We start from the raw sequence: 19,945 nt of genomic DNA, 5'->3' as shown, positions 1-19,945 counted from the left end.
GGTGGTATATATTATAATAATAATACAATTATGGATGGACGGACTGCCTGCCGACTGCCGACACAGAGGTAGCCACAGCCGTGAACTACCGCACTGTACACTGGTTGATAAAGAGATAGTAGTATACTCGTAACAACTAGTATGACACTATGACGACGGTATAAAGAATGCAAAAAAAACCACAGTTAGGTGGTATATATTATAATAATAATACAATTATGGATGGACGGACTGCCTGCCGACTGCCGACACAGAGGTAGCCACAGCCGTGAACTACCGCACTGTACACTGGTTGATAAAGAGATAGTAGTATACTCGTAACAACTAGTATGACACTATGACGGTATAAAGAATGAAAAAAAAACCACGGTTAGGTGGTATATATTATAATAATAATACAATTATGGATGGACGGACTGCCTGCCGACTGCCGACACAGAGGTAGCCACAGCCGTGAACTACCGCACTGTACACTGGTTGATAAAGAGATAGTAGTATACTCGTAACAATTAGGATGACACTATGACGGTATAAAGAATGAAAAAAAAACCACGGTTAGGTGGTAGGTATATAATAATAAATAATACAATTCTGGTCGGACGGACTGCCTGCCGTGTGCCGACACAGAGGTAGCCACAGCCGTGAACTACCGCACTGTACACTGGTTGATAAAGAGATAGTAGTATACTCGTAACAATTAGGATGACACTATGACGGTATAAAGAATGAAAAAAAAACCACGGTTAGGTGGTAGGTATATAATAATAAATAATACAATTCTGGTCGGACGGACTGCCTGCCGTGTGCCGACACAGAGGTAGCCACAGCCGTGAACTACCGCACTGTACACTGGTTGATAAAGAGATAGTAGTATACTCGTAACAATTAGGATGACACTATGACGGTATAAAGAATGAAAAAAAAACCACGGTTAGGTGGTAGGTATATAATAATAAATAATACAATTCTGGTCGGACGGACTGCCTGCCGTGTGCCGACACAGAGGTAGCCACAGCCGTGAACTACCGCACTGTACACTGGTTGATAAAGAGATAGTAGTATACTCGTAACAATTAGGATGACACTATGACGGTATAAAGAATGAAAAAAAAACCACGGTTAGGTGGTAGGTATATAATAATAAATAATACAATTCTGGTCGGACGGACTGCCTGCCGTGTGCCGACACAGAGGTAGCCACAGCCGTGAACTACCGCACTGTACACTGGTTGATAAAGAGATAGTAGTATACTCGTAACAATTAGGATGACACTATGACGGTATAAAGAATGAAAAAAAAACCACGGTTAGGTGGTAGGTATATAATAATAAATAATACAATTCTGGTCGGACGGACTGCCTGCCGTGTGCCGACACAGAGGTAGCCACAGCCGTGAACTACCGCACTGTACTGTGTCTGCTGCTAATATAGACTGGTTGATATTTAAAGAGATATTAGTAGTATACAACAATACTATACTGGTGGTCAGGCACTGGTCACCACTCCTGCAGCAAAAGTGTGCACTGTTAATTAATATAATTGTACTCCTGGCTCCTGCTAACAACCTGCAGTGCTCCCCAGTCTCCCCCACAATTAATTATAAGCTTTTAATTTATACATTGATGACTGTGCAGCACACTGGGCTGAGCTGAGTGCACACAGACTGAGTCACACTGTGTGACTGACTGTGCTGTGTATCGTTTTTTTTTTCAGGCAGAGAACGGATATAGCAGAGAGAAGTGAACGGATATATTATATTAAATAAAAGTTAACTAGCAACTGCACTGGTCACTGACTGTGGTAAACTAACTCTGTCTGCGACTCTGCACAATCTCTCTCTATCTAATCTATCTATCTCTATTCTAATGGAGAGGACGCCAGACACGTCCTCTCCCTATCAATCTCAATGCACGAGTGAAAATGGCGGCGACGCGCGGCTCCTTATATAGAATCCGAGTCTCGCGATAGAATCCGAGCCTCGCGAGAATCCGACAGCGTCATGATGACGTTCGGGCGCGCTCGGGTTAACCGAGCAAGGCGGGAAGATCCGAGTCGCTCGGACCCGTGGAAAAAAAAGTGAAGTTCGTGCGGGTTCGGATTCAAAGAAACCGAACCCGCTCATCTCTACTACATTTATTTAACTGCTTTTTCTAAAAGCAAACTGCTGGTTTGTGAACTGTATGATTTACTAAAGGCAATATAAACGTATTAATACAAGTAAGCATTTCTGTCCATGTGTATGCTGAATCTTACAGATCCATAAACTCCAGAATGCAAAAACACCCATGATCAGTGACATGAGAGTTACCAATAAGAGAGTAGGATGAGCTGTTTGACATAAAAGAGTTGAAACTATTTACATAGATTTTTTATCAATTTCAAATTACAGTCGATCTGAAACGAAGTTGTGTTTCAGCTGATAAAACACACATTTACTAACAGATGATTTGTTTTATATTAAATTTTAAATGTTAGTAAATTTTAGCACAGGAAACACCAAAATTGATTTAGATCGATTTTAGGGGGTCATTCCGAGTTGTTCGCTCGTTATTTTTTTTTCGCTACGGAGCGATTAGTCGCAAACTGCGCACTCGCAATGTGTGCAGCGCGCCTGCGCCAAGTAAATTAGCACAAAAGTTTGGTATTTTACTCATGGCGTAACAAAGTTTTTTCTTCTGATCGGAGTGTGATTGACAGGAAGTGAGTGTTTCTGGGCGGAAATTGGCCTTTTTTTGGGAGTGTGCGGAAAAATGCAGGCGTTTCAGGGAAAAACACGGGAGTGTCTGGAGAAACGGGGGAGTGGCTGGGCGAACGCTGGGCGTGTGTGTGACGTCAAACCAGGAACGAAACTGACTGAACTGATCGCTATTTGTGAGTAGGTCTGGAGCTACTCAGAAACTGCTAAGAAATTTCTATTCGCAATTCTGCTAATCTTTCGTTCGCAATTCTGCTAAGCAAAGATACACTCCCAGAGGGTGGCGGCTTAGCGTGTGCAATACTGCTAAAAGCAGCTAGCGAGCGAACAACTCGGAATCACCCCCTAAGTCAATTCAGATTAAATAACAATTTATGAAAAATGACTTTAAGGAAATATACTCTTAAGTTTCTCAATTACACTTAAAAGAGTTTATATTTTTTGGTATTTAAAACAGATATACATAGTGAGGTATCCCATTAGCCTTGAAAATGCAGATTTAAAAAAAACAAAACAATATTTTTTTACCCCCCCCCCCCCCATCCCCATCCTATTATTTATCACGTAAAACCCGTTTTTCACTCAAAAATACATAGTGTCTGCGAAAAGTTGCGAACCTATGTATTTTCGACCTATGTAACACCTGGCAAACCAATTAGCTGCTGTAAATTACCGCGGCTAATTGGATGCCCCCATTTAGTCACATAAATATCACATTAAATAGCAGAAAGATAAATATATTAAATGGATAAAATTGTTACAGAAATGATCACATAAAATGTTATGAGAAGTATAAAATAGAGAAAATAGTTACACTATAGGTAAAAATAGTGTGAAATGTGCATCAGTTTCAAAACGGATATACGCTTCATGCTATTTACAGTGCGCAAATCACAGAGCTAGACTAGAACTCCCAGCAGCTCTAGTGGTACTACGCAACATGCATACAAACTGCAATAACAGCTATGCTGTACTAGAAGCCTGGTTGTCATGGTGTTATTGGTGATGAGCTATAACCATACAGTACATAAAAACAAGAGGTGAAAATCAGATTTTTGGTATTAAAATGCACAACTGAGAGGATTGCGGTCAGGCCCCTCCGGGATTAGGGGCGCTGAAATTTAAGCTTCATTAGTTTCAATGTAGGTCCGCCACTGAGTGTAGTATTATTATAATGCTAATGGTGGGTCTTGATTTGAATGGCTATACAGTAGGTAGACTGTGATTTTGTGTAGGTGGATTCAATTTTAGATTCAGTTTATGCTCCATGTGAAGGAAGCGCTGTGCAGTTTAACAAAGAGCAGATAAAGGTCTTCCTGTGCTCCTATGCACATTCTGGAGATGGGCATGGTGTCTACTGGCAGAGATAGTCTGCAGATGTTGATGCTTTGTATTAGCAGTTTCTTTTTCACCTAGATTTAACACTTTATTGGATCCAACAATGCAGTATTCAATTTGCAGGCAAATCCGACTGGTTTTGCACGTTTTCGACTATGCCAATATGACTTTTTTTAAAGTCGGATTGACATTGTCAAAAATGGGACTAAAACCTGACGGATTTGGCTGCAAATCCGACAAAACACGTGGATCCCGGGCTAATCTGCTGATCCATGTGTTTTCCGACAAGTCGCTAAAATGGCAGTACCATTGAATAGGTCGAATCATGATTCAACCTAAAAAAGTCGGAAACTGCCGTCTTTCCAACTTGATGGCAGTTCCGACTTCAAATGAATAGACCCCTATGTGATTTACACAGTTAAGTGCTGCGTCTTCTCCTTTAAGCAGACAGGGAAATGCCCAGTAACAAGAACGTAAATGAAAACATGAAACACATTTCGCCTGTGTTAAACAAGACTTCTTCGAAGAATAAAAGATGGTGGAATAACATTATAGCATCTCAATGTGAGAGAGTAATTGTGGAATGGCACATGGGACTAACATCATTATGTGATATTTGCCAAATTAACACTTCATACATCTGTGTGACAACATAGTTACTATGCTGTCCTCCCATCAGATATAGACCACATAGAAAAGCAGCTTAAATGCTGGTAAATTCTTTCATTTTCAAGGTACATTAAGTATTTATTTCTTTTTATTTACATGCACAACCCGCCAATATCCATTGTAGTTACGTATAAGGCAACTGGTTCTACTGTTTTCAAAAAACTATCCCTGTGTTAATGTATGGAAGCTACTGGCCGATTCCTCTTTTGACATGCAGAAGGTATTCTGGTTTTGTCTGTGCATGATCAGACCGAGGTGGGGATTCCTTTGCCTCTGAAGAACAGTCAGGGCCTCATGGCTCCCTCTGTGTATAGAATATTAGTACTTACTATGGCATAGTGAGAATAACCTTAAAAGTAAGCACTGCTTAGTAGTTGTGTATGATTTGCCGGCAGCCATGATGCTGGTGGTACAGAAGACTGACTGCAGCATCCTGATGGTGAGAATCCCGACAGGGGCTAGGTAACTATACTTACCTTCCCCCAATGTACCCCTAACTCAAACACTCCCTTCCCACAGACTAAACCTAACCTCACCCTCCCATCCCGCAGCCTAACCTAACCTTCCCCGGCGGTACCCAAACCTAACCCCCCTCTTCCCACAGCCTAAACCTATCCCTCCCTCCCCCACAGCCTTACTCTAACCCACCCAAGGGGTGCCTAATAATACCACCCTTCCCGCAGCCTACCTATAACCCCCTTTTCCAACAGCCTAAGCCTAACCCTCTCCCTGCAGCCTAAACCTAACCCCCCCATCTGTGGTCAATGGCCAATGCAGAAGGCGTGGCCGCACCCCCTCATTTGAAAACAGTTAAAAGTGAATCGGCAGCAAAGACTGCACAGGAGGCAGTAAGGAGGGCAATCGCTGATGTGTGGGTGAAATCGCACCTCTCCCTTCCCCTTTCCCACACACCCAACAGGGAGAGAGGATTGACTTCCTCTGCAGCTGTCTCTCTCCAAAGTCAGCACACAAGCAGCGTGTGTTCTGTTTCGGAGAGAGGTTGCTGCTGTGGCAGCAGTCAGCCTTCTCTCACACTGCAATGAACTGGGTGGACAGATGGATGGGCGGGGGGGATAAGAATACCCTCTCCCCCCTCTCTGCACCACTGCCTGCCCCTTCCCTGTGGGAAAAATCTTGGAGACCCCGGCATACTTACATTCAGGATGTTGGCATTCAGGATTCCGTAGTTGGCATTCCAAGTGATGTCGAAATTCCGGCGCCAGCATTTTGGCTGCGTGTCGGGATTCCGGGGTTTCGAGCATCGCCATCCTGATAGCATCCCCTTAGTAGAATGTTGTCAACACAGCTGACATTCTTGAGCACTGTTTAATTACACAATTCTCCAGGCTACTGTGAGAGGCAAGATTTCCAGAAATGTTATGACACTGAAAACCCATCCACAACTCGGTTATAATCCTAGCTACGAGGAGTACAGATCTTATTGGCACAAAATATACAAAAATCAAAATGGAAACGAAAGCTACAGTACAGTATACAAGTTTATGTGACTACTGATTTATTTTACTTTAAAATCTTCTTTGATATTCTTGATATTTCACAGGTCCATCTCAGTTTCTCAGAAGCTCAGGTCCGTCCTGGAGAAAATGTGAATCTTAAGGTAACAGCAGACTCTGGATCCTGGTGCTCCGTGCGATCTGTGGATAAAGGATTCTTACTTCATGCACCTCATGAAGTCTCCTTATTAGATGTTTTAGTAAGTTTGGATTTATTCTTATACTATGGTTAAAAACAAATATTATGGCTTCTCCTTTTTCAAGATATTCATTACCTATTGTGATCTTCTGGTACAGGTTGAGTATCCCTTGTCCAAAATGCTTGGGATGAGAGGTATTTTGGATATCGGATTTTTCCGTATTTTGGAATAATTGCATACCATAATGAGATATCATGGCAATGGGACCTAAATCTAAGTACAGAATGCATTTATGTTACATATACACCTTATATACACAGCCTGAAGGTAATTTTAGCCAATATTTTTTATAACTTTGTGCATTAAACAAAGTGTGTCTACATTCACACAATTCATTTATGTGTCATATACACCTTATATACACAGCCTGTAGGTCATTTAATACAATATTTTTAATAACTTTGTGTATTAAACAAAGTTTGTGTACATTGAGCCATCAAAAAACAAAGGTTTCACTATTTCACTCTCACTCAAAAAAGTCCGTATTTCGGAATATTCCGTATTTCGGAATATTTGGATATGGGATACTCAACCTGTAATACTTTTATTTCTTTAAACCAAAATAATTGGAGAAAATATGAGATAATGATTCATGATTCAGGGGAAACCACCGGTGGGCCCTACTGCCTGGGGGCCTACTCGCTCCTCTAGGGATCAGGTTCCAGTCTGTACTGTTACTAATCTAGTACATTATCATGCATGCACAACAGTATTTACTGTATATAATTTTGTAGGGACCAACAATTGCAAAATGGTTAGGCAAACCAATGTGGCGGCTGGGCACACCCCCTCTAGAGACTGGCCCCTATCACTGTATTTCCCCGTTGGGCCCTACATGCCCCAGTCTGACAGTGTCGCCGCATCTAAACACGGGTTATTGGCACATGAATGCGCATAACCTGTGTTCATGTGCGGATTGAAAGGTGCAAGGGTTGAAATACCAGGTCGAGTGACCCAGTATTTCAACCCAGGTCATGAGCAGGGTTGAACACGTCTTGAACCCGGCTCACTGTGCGGTGTGAATGGGAGCTGGTACGATGCAATCCGTTTCCCATTCACTCTCTGTGTACGGGCGGCGTTTGGAGGTCATGTGATCTCCAAGCGCTGCCCCCACCGAGTCACCGCTGACGTCTCCAACTCTGCAATATGACGGGTTGCAGTCAGCGGTGATGGAGAGCCTGAGGAGGGTCGCACAGTGGGAGCTCCCATGTCAGGCTCCCGTGTGCGACCCGCATCAGGCAGTCTGAAAGGGGTATAAGTCTCATGTCCAGATTAATAGGGGATGAAGCACACACCTGGTAATGAATTTGGTATTAGGATGGAGCTGAGTCATGTGATCATATCCTATGTTTTCAGTATGAACAGACAGCCGTCACATTTTCCTCCCCGCCACTGTACAGGGGGCACCGGTGGCTGCTGTATGGGAGGCAATATTCCCCTTAGCGGCTGATCTGGGCCAGGCTCCTCCAACACTTATTTTAGTGAGAATGCAAGTCCAGTTGGAAATGCACTTACTGGTGAAAGTGCCATTTATGGGGCATACAGTATTTACTATTTATCGTTTATTGGTCCTGAAATTTGTAATTTGGAAATCTCTTTTTTCACAGCATATCATCTCAAAAATAAATGATGGGGCCCATTTATCAATGTGTGATAAAACTCGTTGTGAAGGATATAACTTATTGCATATGATAAATGGTGCTCCAGCCAATCTGCTGCCAACTGACATTTTTCAAACAGTGACAGTTAGGAGCTGGACATATGACAGATAGGAGCTGATTGACTGGAGTATTGCTAAATTTTCCCAAAATCACGTGCAGAGATAGGGGCCCCAATAGGAGCCGGTCCGTGCGATGTCTTTACTTTCTGGTTTGGACCAAGATCATGGTTATGCTACGGCTCATGCAAGATCTGCTGACTGAGTATTTGCTAGCAAGATTACCGGGGATCCCACTCCAAGAACATACAGTATTTGCTGCAGACTCCCAGACTGGATATTTATTTTTGGTGTGATATCTTACAATTTCCCATTGACAAAGTTGCCCTATATAATCGTGACTACAGTACTATGGGTCTAATTCAGACCTGATCGCAAAAGCAAAATCTTTCTCTAATGGGCAAAACCATGTTGCACTACAGGTGGGGCAGATGTAAAATGTGCAGAGAGAGTTAGATTTGGGTGGATAATTTTGTTTATGTGCAGGGTAAATACTGGCTGCTTTATTTTTACACAGCAATTTAAATTTCAGTTTGAACACACCCCACCCAAATCTAATTCTCTCTGCACATGTTACATATGCCCCACCTGCAGTGCACATGGTTTTGCCCATTAGATAAAAATGTTGCTGTTGCGATCAGGTCTGAATTAGGCCCAATAACTTTAGGAATTCATAAAGCCCAGCTGATCTAAGTGGAATAATCACAATGCAAGGATGTCGAATGTGGTGGTGTTTATATGTGTGTTTATATATACACTGCTCAAAAAAATAAAGGGAACACTAAAATAACACATCCTAGATCTGAATGAATGTAATATTCTTATTAAATACTTTGTTCTTTACATAGTTGAATGTGCTGACAACAAAATCACACAAAAATGATCAATGGAAATCAAATTTATTAACCCATGGAGGTCTGGATTTGGAGTCACACTCAAAATTAAAGTGGAAAAACACACTACAGGCTGATCCAACTTTGATGTAATGTCATACTTGCCTACATGACCCTCTCCATGAGGGAGAAAATGCTCTGTTCCTGGACTTTCCTGGTAATGTATGATTGCCATCACCTGTGGTGAGCTAGTTAATTGATAAGAAAGGTGTTTCACCACAGGTGATGGCAATCATACATTACCAGGAAAGTCCAGAAACAGAGCATTTTCTCCCTCATGGAGAGGGTCAGGTAGGTAAGTATGTGTAATGTCCTTAAAACAAGTCAAAATGAGGCTCAGTAGTGTGTGTGTGGCCTCCATGTGCCTGTATGACCTCCCTACAATGCCTGGGCATGCTCCTGATGAGGTGGCGGATGGTCTCCTGAGGGTTCTCCTCCCAGACCTGGACTAAAGCATCCGCCAACTCCTGGACAGTCTGTGGTGCAATGTGGCGTTGGTGGATGGAGCGAGACATGATGTCCCAGATGTGCTCAATTGGATTCAGGTCTGGGGAACGGGCGGGCCAGTCCATAGCATCAATGCCTTCGTCTTGCAGGAACGGCTGACACACTCCAGCCACATGAGGTCTAGCATTGTCTTGCATTAGTGTTAGGATCTCCTGCGCTGTGCTGCCACGTCGCCATGGCAACCGGGAGGCAAGTGTTAGCGAAGTAACCTGAGCGCAGCTGATACTCCGGTCCGGGTTTTTACTGTGTAGTGGTTACAGGCTCTGTGCACGGCAGGGAATCCGGCGCTGGTTTTGTGCTCACAGTCTGTGAGGTCTGAGTGGGGCGTGGACAGCACCTGCTATATAAACCATCCTCTCAGGCTAGGCAAATGCTGCTGAATCTTTGTTTGTTAGTCAGTTCCAGAGAGTTAGCTAGTACTGTGTGACTTTGTATTTACTTGTTGCTTACTGCGAATAGGCCTTGGGATTCGGTACTTCATACTGCCAATCCGGACCTAGCAGTAAGACTGGAGTCAGTTGTTTGACCTGCTGGGGTTCTTTTGCTATTCTGTGAACCCAGCAGGTTTGCGGCTGTACTCTCAGACCTGCTTGCTTAATCCTCCCTCACTGTGCAGGGCGTCCAGGTGTCAGTTTAGTGGCAGTAAGCTGAACCTGTGCCCTGCAAGTGGGGGTTAGGATTGTGGATACTCTCCTTGTGTCTATATTTCTATCTCTGACCAAGGAGTTTATTCCCACACCCGTTGGTAACCCTTTGGGGTGTTTTCTGTTGTTCTTAGCAACATCATTTCAGGTGCTCCACATGTTAAATCACTACACCTCGCTTCATTGTCCGCTCTATTCCATCTGAGCATTCCTGACACTAGGGAGACACCCAATTCCTGAGCCTTTGGGCTTCTCCGTTCACTTTGTGTTTATTAGTTATTCCATCACCTCCTGTGTATGTTATGTTATACTGTCTGTGAGTTCATTTGCTTCGCTTCCCTCTCTGTTCATACACCGGTATACTCCTGTTAGCACTGGTGTGCGTAACATATTCAGCAGCCTTACTCCTGTTGAAATTTTGTGGGAATATGGAGCATACCCCTCAAAATACTTTGCAACAGGTGGTCGATCAGGTGCAGGTCCTGACTCGACAATTTAATGAGATGTCCATTAAAATGAACACCCCACAGGCTGCTAGCGGAGCTCCCGCAGCAGCAGCGGCAAGTTAAGGAGCTGAAAGTAAATCTCCCGGATCGTTTTTCTGGAGATCGCTCGCAGTTCTTTTGTTTCAAGGAGAGCTGTAAGCTATATTTCAGGCTTAGGCCCCAGTCTTCTGGGTCGAAGATTCAGCGGGTGGGCATGGTGATTTCCTTGCTACAAGGAGACCCACAGGTCTGGGCATATGGGTTACAGCCTGACTGTCCGTCGTTTAAAAGTGTTGATGCTTTTTTTACGGCACTGGGCATTTTGTATGATGACCCTGACAAGATGGCTTCAGCCGAGGCTCAGATTACGGTTCTTAAGCAAGGGCGACGGCCAGCTGAGGTTTATAGTACGGAGTTTCGGAGGTTGGCTCATGATACCCAGTGGAATGACCCAGCCCTGAGAAACCAGTACCGAAGGGGCCTTTCTGACCAGATAAAGGACCAACTGGTACAATATCCCTCGCCTGATAGCTTAGATCAGCTCATGCAGTTATCCATCGGGTGGATAGACGGCTGAGAGAGCGTAGGCTTGAAAGGGAGACCGCAGTTTCCTTTTTTCCCAAGGGAACCTCAGACTCTGAGGAATATTCCGAGGAGCCTATGCAGATTGGGGCTACCCGCCTCTCCTCGCGTGAGAAGACGCGGAGGAGACAGCAGGGTTTGTGTTTGTACTGTGGGAATAAAGGTCATGTTGTAGTATCATGCCCAGAAAAAACGGAAAACTTCAGGGCCTGAGGGTGATGGGAAATATCCTGTCAGGCCAGAAGTCAGAATTTCCCAAAAAGACTTTTCTCATTCCGGTGACTTTGGAGATCCTCGGTCAAACTGTCAAGACTGAGGCCTTTGTTGACAGTGGGGCCGATGGGGTTTTCATGGACCGTCAATTCGCCCTGGAACACTCTGTTCCCTCAGTACCTTTGGCATCAGAGATTGAGATCTGTGGGTTAAACGGGGAACCATTGTCCCAGGGTAAAATTACCTCCTGCACCAGCCAAATTCCTTTGTTTATTGGAGCCACACACTCTGAAAAATTGTCTTTTTATGTGACTGTCTGTTCTTTTGCCCCATTGGTTTTGGGGTTACCCTGGTTAAGGGCCCATAACCCTCAATTTGACTGGGTCTCTGGGGAGATTCCTAGTTGGGGTAGTGATTGTTTCAGGAGTTGCTTGAGCCTTCCAGTCAGGCTCTCGCAGCTAAGTTTGCCAGGATTGCCAGGATGTTATGCAGATTTTGCGGATGTGTTCTCCAAAAAAGTTGCGGAGGTACTACCTCCCCATCGCCCCTATGACTGTGCCATTGATTTGTTGCCGGATGCTAAGCTTCCCAAGAGCAGTTTGTACTCCCTGTCACGTCCTGAGACTCAGGCTATGGCAGAGTACATTCAGGACAACTTGGCTAAGGGATTTATCAGACCCTCACAGTCCCCAGTTGGGTCGGGGTTCTTCTTCGTGGGTAAAAAGGACGGTTCGTTGCGACCCTGCATCGACTTCAGGGAATTGAACCGTATCACGATTAAAAACTCGTACTCACTGCCTCTCATTTCGGTTTTGTTTGACCAGCTTCGTACTGCCACCATTTTTTCTAAGATTGACCTACGCGGTGCTTACAATCTAATCCGAATAAGAGAGGGGGATGAATGGAAGACTGACTTTAATACCCACTCAGGGCATTATGAATATTTGGTGATGCCTTTTGGGCTCTCTAATGCCCCGGCAGTCTTCCAGGAATTCATGAACGATGTGCTCAGGGAATATTTGGATAGATTCTTAGTTGTTTATCTAGATGACATCCTAATCTTCTCTCATTCCCTGGAGGAACATCGGAAGCATGTACGCTTAGTCCTCCAGAAACTCAGAGACCACCAGCTTGGGGCGAAGCTGGAGAAGTGCGAGTTTGAAGTCCAGCAAATCGCATTTCTAGGGTATATTATCTCCTCAGAAGGTTTCCAAATGGAGGGTTCTAAGGTACAGGCAGTCCTGGATTGGGTGCAGCCCACTAGTTTGAAGGCGCTTCAGCGTTTTCTGGGCTTTGCGAATTTTTATAGACGGTTTATCGCTGGATTTTCGTCTATAGTGGCCCCCTTGGTGGCGCTCACTAAGAAAGGGGCGGATGTTGCTCACAGGTCTTGTGAGGCCAAAGCGGCCTTTGCCCGTCTCAAAAGGGCATTTGTCTCGGCCAAGGTGCTGCGACACCCAGATCCAGAGAGTCCTTTTGTGGTAGAAGTGGATGCCTCTGAGATAGGTATTGGGGCAGTGCTCTCTCAGATGGGGGTGTCTGATAATCGCCTTCATCCCTGTGCTTACTTTTCCCGTAAATTTTCGTCTGCCGAGATGAATTATGATGTGGGTAACCGGGAATTGTTGGCTATAAAGGATGCACTCGGGGAGTGGAGACACTGGCTTGAGGGGGCTAAGTTTGTGGTCTCAATTCTCACCGACCATAAGAATCTGGCATATTTAGAGTCAGCGAAGCGGCTCAATGCCAGGCAGGCACGATGGGCTTTGTTTTTTGCTCGCTTTAATTTTTTGATAACATATCGCCCTGGGTCAAAAAACATCAAGGCTGATGCGCTCTCGCGGAGTTTTGCTCCAGTTCAAGAGACCACCGAGGAGCCATTGCCCATTGTGTCCCCATCATGTATTAAAGTGGGCATTACCCAGGACCTCTTGTCATTAGTCCTTAGAGCACAGGAGCAGGCTCCTCCAGACCTTCCGGTAGGTCTCTTGTTTGTGCCTCCTAGGTTAAGACTGCGAGTGTTCCTGGAATTCCATGCCAAGAGGTCGGCAGGGCATCCGGGTATTGTCAGAACTCGGGAGTTGCTGTCTAGGGCGGTGTGGTGGCCCTCGGTGGCTAGGGATGTGGATCAGTGGGTTCGGGCATGTGACGTTTGTGCCCGAAATAAAACTCCTAGAGGGGTTCCTTTCGGCCCATTACATCCACTCTCTATTCCGTCTAAGCCATGGACCCACATTTCCATAGATTTTGTGGTGGACTTGCCCAAATCCTCGGGGATGACAGCCATTTGGGTTGTCGTTGACAGGTTTTCGAAGATGGCGCATTTCGTTCCACTGGTTGGGTTGCCATCGGCCAGACGCCTGTCTGAGTTATTTATGCAGCATGTTGTGCACCTCCACGGGTTGCCACTTGATGTGGTCTCTGACCGTGGATCCCAGTTTGTGGCCAAATTCTGGAGGGCATTTTGTTCTGATCTCCAGATTTCTGTGAGCTTGTCGTCAGGCTACCATCCACAGTCTAATGGGCAGACTGAGAGGGTGAACCAGTCCTTGGAGCAGTTCCTCAGGTGTTATGTCTCCAAGTGTCATACTGACTGGGTTGCTCATCTGTCCATGGCGGAGTTTGCCTATAACAACGCGGCTCACTCTGCTACAGGGATCTCTCCCTTCCTTTGTGTGTATGGGCATCATCCTAAGGCCAATTCTTTTGACCCCCTGTATTCCACGCCTGGTGGTTCCTCTGTTGTTTCGGTCCTTAGGGGTATTTGGAGGAAAGTGAAGAAAGCCCTTGTGTCTGTGTCATTAGTGACCAAAAGGGTTTTTGATAAGCGGAGAAGACCCTGCAGCTTCAAATTAGGAGACTTCGTCTGGTTGTCCACCAAGAATTTGAAGTTGAGACAGCCATCTCATAAGTTAGGCCCCCGGTTCATCGGCCCTTATAAGATCACCAGGGTTATCAATCCGGTGGCATTTCAGTTAGATCTGCCCCGTTCATTGGGTATCAGTAAAACATTTCATTGTTCCCTTTTAAAACTGGCGGTTAGTAATCCTTCTTCCAGTGGAAGACCTTCTCCTCTTCTGATACGGGGTCAGAGGGAGTTTGTGGTTGAAAGGGTTCTTGACTCCAAGATGGTTCGGGGTCGGCTGTCATTTTTGGTGCACTGGAAGGGGTATGGCCCGGAGGAGCGGTCGTGGGTGCGCAGTTTTGATCTTCATGCCCCCAGACTGATACGCTCTTTCTTCTCGCAGTTCCCCGATAAACCCGGTGGTAGGGGTTCTTTGACCCCTCGTCAGAGGGGGGGTACTGTTAGGATCTCCTGCTCTGTGCTGCCACGTCGCCATGGCAACCGGGAGGCAAGTGTTAGCGAAGTAACCTGAGCGCAGCTGATACTCCGGTCCGGATTTTTACTGTGTAGTGGTTACAGGCTCTGTGCACGGCAGGGAATCCGGCGCTGGTTTTGTGCTCACAGTCTGTGAGGTCTGAGTGGGGCGTGGACAGCACCTGCTATATAAACCATCCTCTCAGGCTAGGCAAATGCTGCTGAATCTTTGTTTGTTAGTCAGTTCCAGAGAGTTAGCTAGTACTGTGTGACTTTGTATTTACTTGTTGCTTACTGCGAATAGGCCTTGGGATTCGGTACTTCATTCTGCCAATCCGGACCTAGCAGTAAGACTGGAGTCAGTTGTTTGACCTGCTGGGGTTCTTTTGCTATTCTGTGAACCCAGCAGGTTTGCGGCTGTACTCTCAGACCTGCTTGCTTAATCCTCCCTCACTGTGCAGGGCGTCCAGGTGTCAGTTTAGTGGCAGTAAGCTGAACCTGTGCCCTGCAAGTGGGGGTTAGGATTGTGGATACTCTCCTTGTGTCTATATTTCTATCTCTGACCAAGGAGTTTATTCCCACACCCGTTGGTAACCCTTTGGGGTTTTTTCTGTTGTTCTTAGCAACATCATTTCAGGTGCTCCACATGTTAAATCACCACACCTCGCTTCATTGTCCGCTCTATTCCATCTGAGCATTCCTGACACTAGGGAGACACCCAATTCCTGAGCCTTTGGGCTTCTCCGTTCACTTTGTGTTTATTAGTTATTCCATCACCTCCTGTGTATGTTATGTTATACTGTCTGTGAGTTCGTTTGCTTCGCTTCCCTCTCTGTTCATACACCGGTATACTCCTGTTAGCACTGGTGTGCGTAACAATTAGGAGGAACCCAGGGCCAACCGCACCAGCATATGGTCTCACAAGGGGTCTGAGGATCTCATCTCGGTACCTAATGGCAGTCAGGCTACCTCTGGCGTGCACATGGAGGGCTGTGCGGCCCCCCAAAGAAATTCCACCCCACACCATTACTGACCCACTGCCAAACCGGTCATGCTGGAGGATGTTGCAGGCAGCAGAACGTTCTCCTTGGCATCTCCAGACTCTGTCATGTCTGTCACATGTACTCAGTGAAAACCTGCTTTCATCTGTGAAGAGCACAGGGCGCCAGTGGCGAATTTGCCAATCTTGGTGTTCTCTGGCAAATGCCAAACGTCCTGCACGGTGTTGGGCTGTAAGCACAACCCGCACCTGTGGATGTCGGGCCCTCATACCACCCTCATGGAGTCTGTTTCTGATCATTTGAGTAGACACATGCACATTTGTGGCTTGCTGGAGGTCATTTTGCAGGGCTCTGGCAGTGCTTCTTCTGTTTCTCCTTGCACAAAGGCGGAGGTAGCGGTCATGCTGCTGGGTTGTTGCCCTCCTACGGCCTCCTCCACGTCTCCTGATGTACTGGCCTGTCTCCTGGTAGCGCCTCCATGCTCTGGACACTACGCTGACAGACACAGCAAACCTTCTTTCCACAGCTCACACTGATGTGCCATCCTGGATAAGCTGCACTACCTGAGCCACTTGTGTGGGTTGTAGACTCTGTCTCATGCTACCACTAGAGTGAAAGCACCGCCAGCTTTCAAAAGTGACCAAAACATCAGCCAGAAAGCATAGGAGCTGAGAAGTGGTCTGTGGTCACCACCTGCAGAACAACTCCTTTATTGGGGGTGTCTTGCTAATTGCCTATAATTTCCACCTGTTGTCTATTCCATTTGCACAACAGCATGTGAAATTGATTGTCAATCAGTGTTGCTACCTAAGTGGACAGTTTGATTTCACAGAAGTGTGATTGACTTGGAGTTACATTGTGTTGTTTAAGTGTTCCCTTTATTTTTTTGAGCAGTATATATACATGTATATATATATATATATATATATATATATATATATATTGGGTGGGTTTACATAACATAGGGTGTGTTTCTGACCAGATCGCACGCAGGCGTTTTTTTGCAGTGCTGCGATCAGGTAGTTGCCGCCTACAGGGGGAGGGGGTAATCACTGTGCAGGGGTGCACAGCTCAGGACTTACTCAGCCGCTGTGACGATCCAGCCAGGAGATGGCATCAGGAACCCTTCCTCCAAACGGCTGGACACGCCTGCATTTTTCCGGACACTCCCTAGAAACGGTCAGTTGACACCCATAAACGGCCTCTTCCTGTCAATCTTCTTGCAATCGCCCATGTGATCACTTTCTTTGTTAATTCTGTCGCTGTCCAGCGATCCCCGCCGCCGCCGGCCGATGCGCCTGCGCATTGCAGAGCATATGCATGCACAGTTCAGACCCGATCGCACCGCTGCAAAAAAAGCTAGCGTGCGATCGGGTCTGAATGAACCCCATAGTTTGGAGCAGATAAGGGCTGTGACTTATATTTTTCTGATTTTGCATGTCTATCAGATTTGATATCATAATATTTGTATCCACATTTATTTCATAGCAGTTTAATGTGCAAATGGTTCTCTGTTAATAAAGTCAATGCTGATATAGTATGGGGTCTATTTAGTAGACTTTTCTACAGTATTTTAGCTGGAGAAGCCTAAAATATAGAGAAATATTGTTTCTCTATATTAAATATAGAGAACACCAGTGATTTCATTGCCTTTCTGTTTGTGTGGCTCCCATAGGTTTCATTAACGCTATTTATATAGCTGAGAGAAGCAATGGTTGTCTCCAATACACAGTGCCATCTCTGGAATGCGTTATGTCTCCGGTCACTGTGTAAGAGGTGCGGCGGTGCGTGTGGTGGTGCCTGCTGCCGTGCAGGTGTAGTTTCGGTACTCACCAGGCGCCGCTCTCTCTCACCTTCAGGTACTGGATACTTCAACGGACCTGGCAATCTTCAGTCGGATCCGGACACAACGATTCCCTCTCGGAGCTGACCGACGAACGAGCTGAGGAGAAAATGGTCTACCTTAAGGGAGGTATCCACCCTTCTTCCACCGGAAGAGGGGATACCCCAGGGGTGACAGCGACCTTCACCGGTTGGGTGAAAGGTCATCACTGGCACAAAGCCTCAGCCACCCAGATTTCACACACTCGCGCTCTCGCACGTAGTGTGATGAAGGGGATTCTCACGTCCGTGAGCAATCCCTATTCCGGCACTCGGGGACAGACAAGGGACAAACGCACACAGATGCCACTCACCGTCAGTTCCGCACTGCGAACGTCTTCTTCTCTTACAGGTCCCTGTAAGGAGGCAAACAAACAAGCAAACAGCCGTGCAGGGCCTAACTCTAGCCTAGTGTCACACCCCTATACTAACTACAACGGCAGAGCCCTCAAACTAGCTCTGTGGGTGTGGTGCAACAAAACTAAACACACTTAACAAGCTCACACTTTACCCCGCACGGTAACAGCATACAACACGATACACAGTGCAAGCAATGACCACGGTGCTGTCCCTTTAGTTACCCGACTCAGAACACCCGGTAGTGGGGGCCGCACAGCTCACCCACCTCCAGTACTCTCTTCTCAGGGGCTCAGGTAAAGCGGACCTGCCTACCTAATACCTCAGGGTGGCCTGGGCCTAGTGCCCAGTGCCACCTTTATTCACCTCAGGGCACTTATTCACTGGGCCTAGCGCCCCCTAACTGCACACAGGCCGGTGGCCTGACTTCACCCACGAGCCTAGCGCCCGCCTAACTTGTTGCCCGTTGGGTGACCTGGGCCTAGTGCCCAGGGTCACCTTATAGAGTGGGGCTCAGGCTTACAAGCCTGCCTACTCTGTGCACGTCGGGATGGCCTGGGCCTAGCGCCCAGTACCACCCTTATTCATCTGGGGGGGGGGTCGCACCTATTAATCTGGGCCTAATGCCCACTATATGCCCTCGGGCCTAATGCCCGCCTACACAGCCAATCACAGTGGCCTGGGCCTAATGCCCAAACCACCAAATCAGGGGGGTGACGAACTCCTAACTGCGCAACAGGCCTAGTGCCTGAACTGTGCCCCCGGGCCTAATGCCCGTCCCTGGTGGTCTAGGTAGGAAGGGGTTTGGGATAAGCCTCACTGAGGCCTCACCTGGTCCAGGGATCTCCGGCACCCTCTTCTGCCGCTGACCCGTCCTGGCCAGCGGCGCCGCCATCTCTTCTCCACGTCCAGCTGCCGCTGGACATCTTCTTCCCGGAGCCTGGAGTCTTCTGGCCTCTTTCGCGGCCACCGGAGCTCTTCAGCGCTCTTCAGCGATCTTCCGCGCGCCCTCCGTCTTCGGCTCCCACCCGGCGTCTTCAGCGCTCTTCCGTGCGCTTCTCCACCCGCCCGGCGTCTGACGTCAGATGCCGGGGGCGGGGCCTGTGACGCGGCGAGCGCCGATTGGCTCGCCGCGCCTGCTTCTGATTGGCCGGCACCCCACCAGCCGGATTCGAAAAGCCACAGGCGGCGCTTCTGATTGGCGGCCCAGAACGGCGCCAAGTTTAAAGCGCCGCTGCCGCGCCGCTACCCGCCGCCTGCCGACAGCCTGGTGCAGGGAAACATCCGATCCCTGCACCAGACACCCGCCGCCACACACCCAGCGCTGGGGACAGACAAGCTGCCCCAGCGCTGTCCACAGCCAGGGACAGCACCTCGGATGTGCCCACAGGGCACATCTCTACAACTGCATAAAAACGGGAAGAGATATTTTTCTACCTGCTCTCTCTGTTTTGACCCGCTCTGCGAATGCGCTGGGTTCACCATTGTGGCGAGAGCCATGTTCCTGGAAACCTGCACATGTGCAGTAGAGTCTACTGCTCTGCCGGAGAGGAGGGGGCTCCCACAGAGTGTGCATACTGACCCCCTCTTCTCTTAAAATGCCTCCATGTGGCTGTATTTTATACTGTAATAGCAAAAGTCACAGCAGCCTAGTTTTCTCCTCGCTGGGACATGCCTTTATCCAGGGCCGGTGCAAGATTACTTGGCACCCTAGGCAGCATTTTACCCACAGCCCTGCTCCTTCCAATTCCTAATATGACATGTGACATGCATCAGTGCCCCCAATTTATAATATGCCATGTATCAGTGTCCCTAATTTATTATATGCCATACAGCAGTGTCCCAAACTTATAATTTACTGCATAGAAATGCCCCAATACACACACAAACACACAGCACTTATTAACCCATACACCCCCCCTCATTGAC

The 19,945-nt window shown here is 46.9% G+C and overlaps 1 protein-coding gene across 1 annotated transcript in view; it reads left to right on the top strand.

The window, feature by feature from the left end:
* LOC135056657 (alpha-2-macroglobulin-like) overlaps positions 1-19,945 on the top strand; it is a 221,455-nt gene that overhangs the window by 115,658 nt on the left and 85,852 nt on the right. The window contains exon 15 of the mRNA XM_063962103.1: positions 6,265-6,417. Coding sequence (XP_063818173.1) covers positions 6,265-6,417 — 153 coding nt within the window. The remainder of the gene's footprint in view (positions 1-6,264; positions 6,418-19,945) is intronic.

This window comes from Pseudophryne corroboree, chromosome 3, assembly GCF_028390025.1.
Source record: "Pseudophryne corroboree isolate aPseCor3 chromosome 3, aPseCor3.hap2, whole genome shotgun sequence".
Taxonomy (NCBI): Eukaryota; Metazoa; Chordata; class Amphibia; order Anura; family Myobatrachidae; genus Pseudophryne; species Pseudophryne corroboree.
This window is presented reverse-complemented; position numbering and strand designations above follow the sequence as displayed.